This window comes from Schistocerca americana, chromosome 2 (assembly GCF_021461395.2).
Source record: "Schistocerca americana isolate TAMUIC-IGC-003095 chromosome 2, iqSchAmer2.1, whole genome shotgun sequence".
NCBI lineage: Eukaryota > Metazoa > Arthropoda > Insecta > Orthoptera > Acrididae > Schistocerca > Schistocerca americana.
In genome coordinates this window covers 17,175,872-17,191,297 of record NC_060120.1, presented here as the reverse complement: position 1 = coordinate 17,191,297, position 15,426 = coordinate 17,175,872, and the positions used below count along the sequence as shown (strand labels likewise).

The window sequence follows — 15,426 nt, the reverse complement described above, 5'->3', positions numbered from 1 at the left end:
AAATCATCAATACTGTTGTAACACTTTTCGTTTTGCACCCTTATTGACAATTTGTTACAGGTCCATACACAGTAGTTTTTTCATGAAATTAGCTACAATAATCGGGCACTGCATTAAAAAAAATTACGTCTCATCAACACTTCTACATCTTAAAACACCTGAAAGTGGTGGTAACTCGCACTTTGTGAAGAGTGACATTTGACGCATTTTCCTCACATGAATCATAGTCTGTGATTTTTTTTTTTTTTTTTTTTTTTTTTTTAGTCAGAAATATCGGTGCATGGGATGGGTGAGGCACCAATTTCATAGATGATTCAAAAAAATGTCATTTCTGTGGGAGCTAGTATATCGCTTTTCTTCTACTTCAGGTGTTTTAATAAAATGCAAGAGATCAAGCAGAGTTTCCCATACAATTCAGCACTTGCTGTATGTTTGGTAGCAAGAGGAAAGTGGTCAGGTGTTAAAGTTTTCTCAGAGCATCAACGTTTCTTTGCATAGTGCTCTTGAAGGCACTACAAAGTTGTGACAGTATCAAGAGAGGGCCTGCTTCTTCCAGACTAGTGAAACATAGGTCAAATTTTCATCCTGGAAGTGATGGATATTTGAAGGAGACATATCAAAAAACAATGACATTGTTGTACATTTAAGTCTTTTTGTAACCCCCCCACCCCTCTTCCCCCAAATAAATGACATAAAAATCATTCCTGAGATATCTATCTTGTGATATGACTTTTTTTTCCAATTGCAGCTTTTTCACCATTCTCATTAGTGTCAGATCATTCTAGGTTGTTGCCAGTACAGTGTACAAGCCTACACTTCTACATTCTCCAACAAACCAGCATTGTAGGTATTTCTACAGTGCCACAAATAAAAACCATTGGCGAAAGGTTTTTACTGTATGTCCTGAATGATCAACATCACTTATACTTATACCTATACCTATTAACTTTCTCAGTTTTTCTTTGATTTCCTTGATCACTTTTTCATGCAAGAAGTAGTACTTTATCTACATTGACTGCCATAAGGAAGACCCAACATTGACTCCCATTATTGATTGATATTTTCTGTGGTGATAAAAATGAAACCGAGCCCTCTTAACCGTGTGAGGACAACCTAAAGTTACTTGAAGCAGAAAGAGAGAGAGTGAGAGGCTCTAATTTTAAAATCTTCCATTGACACTTGAGAAGGAAATGAGCTAATCACGTGCCTCTCTGATACTGTTTCAAATGATGTCCCAAGTAGGAGAAAGATACATTGTTAGTGGTATTCACGCAGGTTCCTTGAACTGCTTAGTAAGTTTAGAATTTTATATTTTAAAAAAGTCTGCTTTCTGATACAATATCAAATGTTTGAATGTGATGCCATTTCAAAGTAAGTTACTAGTCAAATGTCCTCCCTAAGTGCCCAACACTATACCAAATATTTGTGTATTATCATTTGAAAAACTGATACTCTTTAAGATATGCAGAAATATAGAAATTTGTGATAAAATTGTGAAGACTGTTTCCTCATAATCGCCACCACATTAAATCATTATCTTACCCACTGTGCTTATATTTATGTTTTTCTTCTTTGTTTCAGGTACTGTAATAACTGAATGGAAAGATGGAGAGAAGATGTGGGAAGAGATTTTAAAGAGTGATGAAATTTGGCAGTCCTTTGCAAAAGCACTTTGTGATATATGCCACCACTACAACTTTGATGGTTATCTTTTAAATATTGAGAATGTAGTTGCCCCAGAACTAATGGGAAAGTTTCAGAAATTTGTGGACTTTTTTGTTGAAACTCTACACAAGACTGTCACTACTGGGGAGGTTATTTGGTATGACAGTGTCACACAAGATGGAAAACTTGCATGGCAGAATGAACTAAACATTTTCAACAGGTAACAAAATTTGGCATAATATTATGTCTGAAACACACAATTTTCAGAGAAAACATAAAATAGATTGTTCCTGTCATTTTTACTTCAAATTAAAGTAAAAGTAAAGATACAGGTAGAGTGCTTTGCTGTTATCTTTATAGTCTATGACATGCCAAGATACGACACTTTATTTGCAGTGCTGTTGTGTGCCAAATGTGAGTTCAGAATAGGCATGCTATATCCAGATATAAAATTCATTATTTGACTGAAGAAGAAGCCAGGTTTCTGGATTGTGCTGTGACAATGATGAAATCTTGGTTTGTATCACATATCAGATTATGAGTGAGAGTTAATGTAATGACACCACATATACACAATCAAAGAAAAAATCTAAGGCTTTAATTCCTGCTGAAAAAAGTAACGTTCACAGGAAGGACACTTCTCATCAAATCTTTGCCTTGATGAGGCATTGCCATACTTAAATCTACTTTGACATATTACAAAAATTGTAGTAGTAGTAGTAGTAGTAGTATTAGCAGTAGTAAGAAGTAGTAGTAGTAGTAGTAGTTGTTGTTGTTGTTGTTGTTGTTGTTGTTGTTGCAGCTGCTGTCTTCAGTCTGTGAACTGGTTTGTTGCAGTTCTCTGTGGTAGTCAATTTCTGCACATAAATACTGCAATGTACTTCCACTTGAATCTGCTTGCTATAATCAAGCCTTGGTCTCCCACCACATTCTTACCTCCAACATTTCACTGTAGTACTAAATTAACTGTCTGCTAATGCCATATCATGTGTCCTGACACCTGTCCTCCTTTTAGTCAAGTTATGTGATTTGTTTCCTTTCTCTCCAGTTTGATGCAGTATTTATTCATTATTTTTTCTGCTCTACCAATCTAATCTTCAGTATTCTTCTGTATCACCAAATTTCAAATGACCACATTCTCCTCTTGTCTGTACTGTTTATCATCCATGTGCCACTTCTATTTAAGGCTACATAACACTAAATGCTAACAAATTTCCATTTTTCAGAAAAGCTCTTCTAGGTATTGTCTGTCTGCATTTTATATCCTCTTTACATCTGCCACCCTCAGTTATTTTGATGCCCAAATAGCAAAATTTGTCTCTTATTCCATTCCCCCACCCCCACTTGTCTCCTGATTTACTTCCTAATATTAAATATCCTATCCTACTGTGTCCTATCTTAATATTCTATTAAATCACCTAATTTAATCTGACAACACTTAATAACCCTTGTTTTTTACTTTTGTTGGTGCTCATGTTATAACCTCTGTTTAAGATACTATCCACTCTGCTCAACTGATCTTCCAATTTATTGGCAATCTTTTTACAGAATTTAGATGTCATGACAAATATTCAAGGGTTTCATTTCTTGTTCTTGAATTTTAATTCCCTTTCCATATTTCTCCACGGTTTACTTTATTGCTTGCTCTATGTGCAGATGACTAACATGAGGGACAGGCTACAGCCCTGTCCCAGTCCCTCCACAATTACTGCCTTGTTGTTATGTCCTTTGACTCCTACAATCACTGTCCGCTTTCTGTACAAGTTGCCCCCTGTATTTTATGTCATAATTTCATAGAGAGTATTCCAGTAAACTCTATCTATAAAAACTTTTTTTAAACTTACAACTGCTATAAATGTAGATGTTTCTTCCTCAATCTGTGTTCTAAGGTAAATTGCAGGGTCAATATTGCATTGCGTTTTCCTGCCTGCATCTTTAACCTAAACTGCTATTCTTTAAGGACAGTATCTGTTAGTCATTTCATTTTTCTGTGGATGATTAGTTCTCCCACCCTGTGTGATGTGTTGGTAAATGTGCCAACACCTGGTAGATATAGGAGGCCTAAATGCACGCTATCTAACGCAGACGGGCACGAATTCTGGAACAGGATAAGTAGTGAATTCTCATAAGAAAAGTATGCAGCTCCTCGAATACTTATCTTTTATTCTTTGATGTGAATTACAGCATTCTTGATGAGACATTTCATACGATAACAATCAAACTATGTAAGGCTAATGGCGCCTTGCTAGGTCGTAGCCATGGACTAACTGTCTCTCAGCAAATGAGAGAAAGCTTCGTAAGTGTAGTCGCTAGCAAAGTCGTAGTACAACTAGGGCGAGTGCTATTCCGTATCTCGAGACCTGCCTTGTGGTGGCGCTCGGTCTGCGATCACACAGTGGCGACACGCGGGTCCGACATGTACTAAATGGACCGCGGCCGATTTAAGCTACCACCTAGCAAGTGTGGTGTCTGGCGGTGACACCACACTCTGTAGATAATTAGTTCTCCCATGGATCTTAGTAGTCCTGAGGGATTTTTTTGTACTCTGGGTGGTTTGCTTTCTGTTAAAGTTTATTTCCTTTGTATTACTCTTCTGTATATTCTGTTGACCCTTCAACTTTCACTTCTTTACTTAGCACTCATTTGCCATCTGACCTTTCAGTGTTTATAGAACTGCTTACCATAGTTGTTTGTTTATTCACGTTGTTAGGGTGGAAATCATTGGAATGTAGGTCAGCCTTCTCAGGTGAATCCCCCGATATTTTGTTTACTGTGACATACAAGGGAGATATGACCATTGTGATAAGAGATATCAGTGCTTGTTCAGTAGGTTTTATTTGTTCATTATTTTCACATGCTTTTTGAGAGTGGAATGGTAATGAAATAATGTGACAGTGGTTCAGAGAACCCTTTGCCAAGCACTTGATTGCAAATTTCAGAGTATTCATGTGGATGTGGATGCAGATGTTAAGGGAGGGGAAACAGGAAGGAGGGAGGGATCTAAGAATGGATAGGAGTACAGAAGTCCAAAATATATTAATTAAAAGCTTACAAAGCATTCCTTACGTAGATCTATGCCACGTTCATTTTAATGTGGGACAGAGAGAAAGGAAGGAATGTTTTCAGAAGGAATAATGGACTATAAATAATGGGATATAAAATAATATGGTTACATAGGTTTTGAGAGGAGTGATAGAGGACAGTAAAAGAAAAAAAGCAGAAATTAAATGAGAACATATAGTTTCAATGGAAACTGCTAGATTTGTTTATAATGTTTTGGGAGAATTAAGTAGAAGAATAATTGAAGTAATCATGCAAAAGAGGTAAGAGAAAGAATGGAGGAGAAACTGGCAGTGAATAAATGTAAGACTAAATTGTTTGAACAATTTTTACAGGGGAGAGGGTGTATTAATGGATGGAGGGGAAGAGAGAGCTGTGTCTGGAGGGGGGGGAATGCTTTTAAAGTGTCTATCAAAACTGATTACTTTGTAAGTACCTAAACAGAGTATAAATGAAATAAAAAAAGAATATGTAACAAACTGTACATTCAAAAGAAACTCATTTCAATTAAAAAGGCAACTCAAAGGAAAAGTAACCCAAATTTTATTTTTTCTGTTGCCAAGTGATCTTCCACTGGTTGTCAGTGAGGAAAAATGGGAAAAAGATGACACAACAAAATGTTTTAAGGACGCTAATATTTTATCCAGAATACCAAGTTAATTTGTACTTCTGTCATGTGTCTTGGCATAGAACCTGTAAGCAGTCATACATAGCCTGCAGAATTAACTTCCTCCCACATGTCAAGAACACAGTTCCAAAGAGCGTCCGTCGCAGTCGTTTGGTTTCATGGCCAGTTCTCCATTAACATTCTGGTGACCTCAGCCCACATTTTCTACAGGGTTCATATCAGCAGCCAGTGACATTCAGTCCATGACATTTACACCAATTGTGGAGAGCTGCTGCTGAACGAATGCAGACTTATGACCGGGAGAATGATCCTCTTCCAATGTGAAGTCCTCCTCTCCATATAGCATTCACACTGACAGAAGCATCACATTTTCCAATATGTGGGCTAACTGCTCACTGTTGAGAGTGCCTTCTATCCTGTGAAGAGTTCCCGCTCTTCTCACAGAAATCCATCCCCAGCAGAAAACAGATTGCCGTCCACTTCTTCTCATCTTGGTTACATATTCTTGTCAGTGGCGAGTCCCTTGTGGCCTGTAAACAGCTGTTAGACCGTCGTTAAGGAAAACACCTTCTTGTCAGTGAAAATTGTGTTTTCCCACAACACACTCAAATGGAGCTCCAGAAATGCTAGTCAGTATAAAACATTGTCTTCGCTGAGATCTTTCACAGTGGAGTGTTATGCATACAGTCCAGCATCCATCAGCCTTTTGTGAATCATGTCATGGGAGCCAGGGAAGTTGGTCTCCCACCATAATTGCTTCACATTGAGAAAGGGATATTCTCTGCTCTTAGACACTAGCTTCCTGTCCTGCTGTGAGCTCAGCCTCTTCCTGCCTGAGCCAGGAGCTCTGCTGGTAGTGCCTCTTTCAAGGTAGTTCCTCTACCATCTTGTTGCAGTGGTATGTGGTGCTCCATACCTTCTGACAGCTACTCTGATAGAACATTGACCTTCTTCAATAAGAGTGATGACTCTATCTTGAGTTGATCTCTTCCAGTGAACAACTGCAACAGACAGCCTGATGTGTATTTCAGCTTGCCACTCTTATACTGATGCCAGGAGAGGAAGTAAACATATTTATGTCAAAAGGAGAGGCAGAGGCAGAGCCATGCTTTGCAGCCGTGCTGGTCTCTCGGGAAGGGGGGGCTATTGGTCTGCTACCGCTGGCCCGCTCACTTCAGTCTCGTCTTGGCACCAGGCTGTAGCTGGCCAGCCAGTCCATCAGCCATCCAGCTTGGCTGGCCCGTAGCTCTCAAGCCACAGCAAGCAAAGCCCAGGCCGTAAAGCCCCGCTCATCCTTCGAAGGATTGAACATTTCATCTACCCTACCCATGTCTGTAGTATAAACTAGCGCAGCTAGAGCTATTTTGCTATAACATGAGCAGGCACATTTGCTTTTGATGTTTCATTCTTATATTTAACAAAAAATAAGTTAAATAATACACTTATTATAAACACAGCTACCACAAAACATTTCAGCCAACTAGCAATTGCATGACACAGGAAACTTTTCTTTCATGTAAGCACTTTGCATTAAACCTTGCCTTAAGGAAATATGTGTTCTACCAAGATAACTAAGTGTATTTTAAAAGTAAACAGCTTTAGTGGCAACTTACCAAATAATTGTGTGTATGTAGGATATTGTTCACATTTTGAGCACTTATAATGTTTACTCAGTGTTTCTGAAACAATAAATGCTGCACGACGGAAATTACATTCTAGTATGGCCCTTCATTTCCGTTGCAATGATGCACAAATACACTGTAATTCAGAGTTAACTGTTTTCATAAAGGGTTCACAGAATTGTTTTAACTTCTTTACCACCCCACAGATACATGAAACTTGAGAAAAATGAATGCCAAAATCTTTATTTGTGAATTCTAATATCTCTTATGATGTTACAGTTGTAATATCATCTTTGTACAGCGGTGGCAAGAAACTCTGTAGGCAAAGCCTTTCTGGAACTCTATAAATATAGAATCAATTTGAGAGCCCCTGTTTTCGGTATGTCATGCAAATAAAGTGCCAGCTGTGTCTCACAAGAGTGATGCCTTCCAAATCCATGCTGGTTTCATCTCAGTAGGTAATATAATTTGGAGTATTTCATAATGTTCGAACAAAGTGTTTGTTCACACATCCTGCTACATTTTGATGTCAATGAACTCAGTGGATTACATATATTTTCTTTCATATGTTTGGAGTGGTGTGTGCAACCGTCTGGTCTTCTCCCTCACCATAAGTGCTGGAATACTCCTCATGCTGTTGTATGAAAAGTAATTAAGCCACTGCATCATTGGTGCACAAGATGCACACCTAAATCATTAGTCCACTCAAGAGTGACATTGCCTGTAGAGACATAATTGTCCTGCTAAGACTATGGCAGGGTTATGACAACATAGTGGAACATGCCTGGTGATGCTGTGATAGTTTCGTTATGTCCTGGAATGACAGAATTTTCTTGCAAATTCACTTGGTATACTCTTGGGATACCAATTCTGAATTAATTCCACTTTGATGTGTCATCAGTTTATGAAATATATGTTTACAGACATGGAGCTTACTTTCATGCAGCAACTACCACCAGTCTCACTGTCTATATTGCGAATTATTTGTACTAGCCATCACAGGGGCAATGAGGAGGCAATGAACGCTGCCATTGGTCGCTGGCTCCATGAAAATGTTGACACACAGTAAAGAGTTAGAGGCAGTAGCTCTCAGTTCCAAACTAGTGTGACAATAACATTTTACCCTCTCTGTGACAGTGCTACAAACAGCTGTATCAAACTCGGAACGTCTTTAGAAATTTTGTCTCGCTACATTAAGTAAACAGTAGATCTACAGGTAAGAAACATAAAATACTGCAAAACTGCTACTGAAAATACACAAATCTGTTAATGAAATTGTATCACTGAGTACTCTGTTAACTGTGTTTCATTCAGCAACTATTCTCACAGCCACATTGTCATATTACGTTATAGTCCGGTAAAGCTACCTGAGTATGACAAGAGAGTTCATGTTTCATTAAGAAAGCCATTCATTGTATGGTATTATGATGAGAAGCCAGTTGTATTAGTGTAGTGCATATTAATAATGTTTCTCGTTAGGTTATTGAACAAAACAGACACAAATATCAGAGAAATTGTCAACAACATATTCCACCACACTATCGAAGACAGTCTGATGATGCACAGGTAGTTTTTCGATCCCACACATGTAGCAACTCACTGGTGCTGAGTTAAGCCACGTTTGAAGCACAGTTGTTGAAACACGACAAACAAAAGAAAACAAAAACTAACATTCTTGGTGGTTGATGGATAAGGGACAAGAAAGGTAAACGCATGTGGGTGCCAGATTAGAAGACATGCAGTAGGTTTGTTTGCCAGCTAAGCTCCTTGGTGCCATCTTCCAGGTCGTATTTGTTACTTTGCAATTGCAAGGCATCTCATTTGTTGGCAACAAATGCCAGCTGTGAGGGACATGTCCCTGTTAAGCAGTTCACAACACAAAACACCTTCTTTGTGCCACTAGATGTATATATATCAATAACAATAACATTTTGTGGACATATACAGGCCATTGTTTGAGATAATGTTTGTTCTGGCTTACCCACTATTTTCTCCTTTTGAAGTTACCATACAGTACTTCAGGCTGCACTAATTTAGGTTTACTGTGACCTCCTTAAATCTATTATAACAAATGCCGCAATCAACCCTTTGAATGGGCACAGGTGACTTCCTTTCCCATTCTTACCAGTTCAAGATTCTGCCTTGCATCTAATCTCATATTTGACAAGCTGTTGTACTGTAATTTTCCTCCCTTTCTTTTAACCTACTGAAGGCAAGTGTCGCACAAAGGTTAATTGGTGGACACACTTATCAGTTATTGGATACACTGTCATTGACAATAGTAGCAAATCGCAGAAACGTCCTTTCATCAATGCCTGTTTGTCTTCCTAACTGTGGCAATTAATTTTTCTCAAAACGATCATACTTGAAACAATAAAACTTGACTTGCTCAATAGTGCTCACTCCGCACAGGGCACAGATGTTTTGAACTGCCTCCACTGCTTTTGCCCTTGTATTAAACACAAGTAGAACACAATGTCACAAATGCTAGATTTTATTGTGTTTTAGACTCCATTTTCTATTGCATAAACATTGCTCCTCATAATGTAAAAGACGAGAAATATTCACGTTGTCATAGTGTGAGTTGTACTGCAAACTTGAACAAAATAAGACCATAATTAAACACTCTCACAGGAACAGGCAATACAAAATGCTGAAACATAGTACAATATCATACACAATGTTTTAGTAGTAACAGAATGACACTGAAAATAAGAGCTATAAGACTTCTGCTCTTGACAGTGTGCTGTCATACTATCAGTACTGGAATCTTGGCGAATTTGGATCCAGATGGAACTCTTGCATAACAGTCAGTGTGGAACTAAGCTTCTAGAGTTTCTCTAATGATCAGTACTGTAATCTTAGTCATACACTCAGGTGACACCTAACCCAATTCACATTACTCTGTCATTCTGAATAACAATTTATATTTAATAAAAGACTTTCAAAGGAAATAAGTTTCTTCAGAAACTTCCTGGCAGACCAAAACTGTGCGCCGGACCGAGACTTGAACTCCCGTGTTCGAGTCTTGGTCCGGCACACAGTTCTAGTCTGCCAGGAAGTTTCATATCAACTCACACTCCGCTGTAGAGTGAAAATTTCATTCTAGAAGTTTCATCAGGTTTTCATTTATGTATTTTCAATCAAATTACCCACTGATACAGATTATGTACTAAATTTCTTTTTGAGCTAATTAATGCTTACATTTGTACAGCTTCATTCATTACTGCATTTCCAGTCTCCACATTTACAGTGCTGTAACTTCAGTCTTAAGAACTGGGGGATCCTGACTCAGATTTTCAGACATCCTAAAGGGAGAATATGAAGACTGGACATAGTTCGATTTTTAGAGGCCTCAAGTCAGTTTTCTGAACAGACTGGAGAGAGTACAAGGGGAATAGCTAGATGTTCATGGTCCAGGAGTCTCCAGTGTCCATAGGATGTGCAGTGATACACTATGTTGTGTATCATCAGTTACCTGATTCAAACACTGCATGATCAAAAGAAAATTGTAAAGAAGTGCCCAACCAAATGAGGCAGTGTAGTTGTTAAGACACTGATGTCATATTTAGGAGGATGGAATTGGCTTTATCCAGCTGTAGTGATCTAGATTTTCTGTGGTTTTCCTAAATCATTTCAGGCAAATGCCAGGATGAATCCTTCAGCAACTATCCTATCCTCATAAGAACATAATTGTATATTCTATTTATATGTATGTTTTGAGCTGTGTATTTTCATTGTATGATGATGAAGACAAAGCCTGTATCAGTGTGAGATGATCCCTGGATGTATGAATAAATGAGTAAATAAATATTAGATGGCAGTGTTATAATGTCAAGTTGAACACATATATTTCAAAACAACACAACACATGTAAGTCACTGAGCAAGTTGACAAAGCAAGACATGTGAACGCAGTAACATTCGAATGAGAACTGAGTCCAAGTCTAGCAGCCGCTGGCTAGCCGGTCCCTTAGGTGGCGCGGCTGCTGCATGGCTGGCAGACAGCGCCGCATGTAGAGGACGCACGTAATTGCGCGGCGGCACTTTGAATGATCGGCGAGTCACAACACTTTTTCCCCCTTTGAAATTTTTTCACTGATCTTGATGGAGGTGGCCTGTAGATTGCTAACGTCAATAGGCGTTGTTTGACTGGCCGTAAAGTCTCGAGGAGGAGGTTTCCCATACGGTTGGAAGTGTCCCTGATGATAATGGGTCGAGATGACAGGAGATGTAGGGGTCGAATCTGCTGTGGCCCCGTGCACCAATCTGCCTGTTGCGGCAAGTCTGGTTGATATAACAGGAGACATGGGCGATGTGTCGCCGTCTGTGGGAGAAGGAGGTGAGTAGATTGGCTCGGACAGATGATGGTCATCCGGTTCCTGCATGGGCACGTCTCCTGGTGGCGTCCGTTCTTGTACTGGCACCGAGATGACGGTGAGAGAGCTGCATTGTGAGTAATGAGAGATGCCAAGATCCCGAGCGTCAGGTTGAGCCGAAGGTGGTGTAGCGGCATTCGGAACAGGCGTTGCCGGCACACAAAGCCGAAGCTGGTCCGAATGATGCACTACAACACCAGTGTCTGTCTGGATTTCATACAGGTGTTGGCCACGGTGTCGTAAGATGCGGCCCGGACTCCATTTTGGCCACCTGCCATATCCTCGTACCCATACAAGGTCGTCGTCGGTGAACCGGCCAAGCGAAGGCACCCGCGGCCGTGAGGTGGAAGGCCACAGAAGATGAAGTAGCGTGCGTGGCTGTCGGCCATGTAAGAGCTCAGCCGGGTTGTGGTCACCCAGGGGGGGAAACGGTATGAAGCCAGAAATTGGAGAAGCGCATCATCAGCAGCAGAAGTCAGGAGTTTCCTCATCTGAGCCTTAAATGTGCGGACCAGTCGTTCAGCCTCACTGTTTGATTGTGGATGGAACAGAGGGGCCGTGACATGCATGACGCCGTGATGAGCACAAAAATTCACAAATTTGGAAGAGGCAAATTGCGGACCATTATCAGTAACAAGAGTAGAGGGAAGGCCTTCCAAAGAAAAAATGCGGGCGAGAGCATTTGTGGTTGCCACGGTGGTAGGCGACGTGCAACGGACAATGAAAGGAAAGTTAGAGTAGGCGTCAATTACGAGTAGCCAATAAGTACCTAAAAAAGATCCCGCGAAGTCAGCATGAATGCGCTCCCAGGCCATCTCAGGCGAAGGCCACGGTGACGAAGATGACTTCGGGGCGGCGGCCTATGATGCACAAGGGCTGCAGGCAGCGACCATGTGTGCTATTTCAGAGTTGATGACAGGCCAGTACACATGACGGCGTGCCAGAGATTTTGTGCGGGGTCACCCCAGTGCCCTTGGTGAAGGAGGCACAAGACCGAAGCACGCAAAGACGCAGATACCACAACACGCGGCGAAGCATTGTCGGTGGAAAGAAGGATAACACCATCCCTAGCTGTGAGGCGGTAGCGCAAAGCGTAGTAGTTTCGTAATGGATCAGAAGTCTTAGTGGACAGACGATCTGGCCAACCCTTCTGAATACAGCGTAAAACCCGGGAGAGGGTAGGGTCAGAACCCGTAGCAGCTGCCAGCCGGTCCCGGGTGATGGGGAATCCGTCCACAGCCCGCTGCTCGGCAACATCCAGGTGGAAACACAAAAGTTTGTCTCTATCGAATGCCAGATCAGGACCCATGGGAAGGCGAGACAGTGCATCAGCATTTGCATGTTGAGCCGTCGGCCAGAAATGAATCTCATAATTGAAACGAGACAAGTAAAGAGCCCAACGCTGGAGGCAGTGTGCAGCCTTGTCAGGAAGTGACGTTGATGGATGAAACAAGGAAACAAGTGGTTTGTGATCCGTAACAAGATGAAAATTGGATCCATAGAGAAAAAAACCAAACTTATGAAGAGCATAAATAATGGCCAAAGCTTCTTTTTCAATTTTATAATACTTTTATTGGGCATCCGTGAGCGTTTTGGAGGCATAAGCAATGGGTTGTTCAGAACCGTCAGAAAAACTGCGCAAGGACTGCACCAACCCCATATTGAGAGGCGTCCGTGGCAAGAACAAGATGTTGGCCAGGTCTATAAGTAGCCAGGCACGGGGCCTGTATCAGCATAGTCTTCAATTTCTGGAAAGCCGCATCGCATGACGCGGAGCAGTGAAAACGCACATTTTTATGCAACAGGCGATGCAACGGCTGAGCCACCGAAGCAGCAGATGGTAAAAACTTGTGATAGTATGCTATTTTCCCCAAGAAGGCCTGCAGTTCCTTAACAGATGTAGGGCGAGGAAGGGCATCGATCGCAGTGACAGTTTGCTGAAGCAGACAAATACCATCCCGAGAGAGTTGAAATCCCAATTACGAGATAGATGCCTGAAAAAATATTGATTTCTGAAAATTACACTTAAGACTGGCAGTCTGTAAGACATGAAAAAGTGTGCAGAGGTTCTGAAGATGTTCTTCAGTGGTGGAGCCAGTGACAACAATGTCGTCCATGTAATTGATACTCCCAGGGACAGGGAGCAATAATTGTTCCAAGAATCGCTGAAAGAGAGCAGGGGCGCTGGCAACTCCGAATGCCAATCGTTGATACTGATAGAGGCCGAAAGGCGTGTTAAGGACCAGAAACTGCCGGGAAGCAGCGTTGAGAGGAAGTTGATGATAAGCTTCTGACAGGTCAGTTTTAGAAAAATACTGGCCACCTGCAAGTTTAGTGAACAATTCTTCAGGTTGGGGCATAGGGTAAGTGTCGATGAGGCATTGCGCATTTATAGTGGCTTTAAAATCGCCACAGAGATGAATATCACCATTGGGCTTAGCAACAACAATGACAGGAGAGGACCACTCACTGGAAGTGACAGGAAGCAAGACCCCTGATGTAGTGAGACGATCCAGCTCCTGTTTTACCCAATCATGAAGGGCCACAGGAATGGGCCGAGCCCAAAAAAACTTACGCCGGGCAATGGGTTTGAGTGTGATATGAGCTTCAAAGTCGTTTGCACGGCCTAACCCAGGAGAAAAAAGGGATGAAAATGTCGTCGACAAGGAATCCAGTTTAGCATAAGGAATAGCATCAGAGACGATATTGTCAGAGTCATCTATGGAGATTCCAAAAACGCGAAAGGCATCGAAATCAAAAAGATTTTCTGTGTTACTCTGGTCGACCACAAATATGGGAACAGTGTGAACGACGGATTTGTAAGATACCTCAGGAGAGAAATCTTCTGTTTATTGTACGTCCATAATTGCCGAGTGACAGGTGATAGGAATGGAGAACCCAACTGAAGATACGTCTGAGAATTAATGATAGTGGCAGCAGAACCAGTATCCGCCTGCATGCGAACATCCCGACCAAGGATTTGGACTGTGAGGAATAACTTCCCTGAAAGGGTAGAAGTGCAATTGACAGACAACACAGAAGCAGAAGCAGCGTCATGGTCATGATCATCATGTATGCGGTCAGATTTGCAATCGGAAGACACATGACCCTTCTTTTTGCAATTGTGGCACATGGTCCAGCATTGGGGACAATCCTCACGTGAATGTTTCGTAAAATACTGCGGACATGAAGGAAGTTGCTTGGGGTTTTGCTGCAGTTTCTGAGAGAGTTGTTTATGGTTAGGCCGAGGCTGCGCATGGGGGCGTACTGCGGCCACGTCAGCCGGCGGGGACACGCCGCACATGTTGCCTACAGCGCACGGAGCTTGTATGTCCCCGACGTCACCCCATGCCTCTATTTGCGCTCCAGCGGCGCGAGAAATTTCAAAAGACTGCCCGATGGATAGGACTTCATCTAGAGTCGGATTTGCCAACTGAAGGGCATGTTGCCTCACTTCTTTGTCAGGTACCGACCGGATAATAGCATCCTGTACCATGGAATCTGCGTAGGATTCTTTGTGAACGTCAGTAACAAATTGACACTTTCGACTGAGGCTGTGAAGCTGAGCAGCCCAAGCGCGATAGGATTGATTCGGTTGTTTTTGACAATGATAAAAGGCAACACGAGAGGCTACCACATGTGTTTGCTTATGAAAGTATATGGACAGAAGTGAGCACATATCAGCAAGGGGCAAAGACGCAGGATCTTTCAAAGGAGCCAATTGCGACAACAATCGATACATTTGAGGTGAAATCCATGAAAGGAACAGAGACTTACATGTTTGTTCGTCCATGACATGTAATGCCAAGAAGTGCTGTCGAAGACGTTTTTCGTAATCGGACCAGTCTTCCACCATCTCGTTGTGAGGAGGAAAAGGAGGCATAGACAATGACGAGAAATGGCCCATATTGGATGCCGCGATGAAATCGCAAATCGCCGATGTGAGAAGCGTTTGCTGTTCAATGAGACCTTGCAGTAGTTGCTCTAAAGTAGCCATGGAAACCTGTGGGTCAACGATGAAAAGGAAAAATCCACTACTTCATCGCCAATTGTTATAACGTCAAGTTGAACAC

The 15,426-nt window shown here is 41.5% G+C and overlaps 1 protein-coding gene across 2 annotated transcripts in view; it reads left to right on the top strand.

Moving 5' to 3' along the window:
- Positions 1–15,426, top strand: part of LOC124595095 (cytosolic endo-beta-N-acetylglucosaminidase) — a 111,163-nt gene that overhangs the window by 38,230 nt on the left and 57,507 nt on the right. For both annotated transcript variants that reach the window (XM_047133686.1, XM_047133687.1), the window contains exon 3: positions 1,582–1,885. In XM_047133686.1, the coding sequence (XP_046989642.1) occupies positions 1,582–1,885 (304 nt within the window). The remainder of the gene's footprint in view (positions 1–1,581; positions 1,886–15,426) is intronic.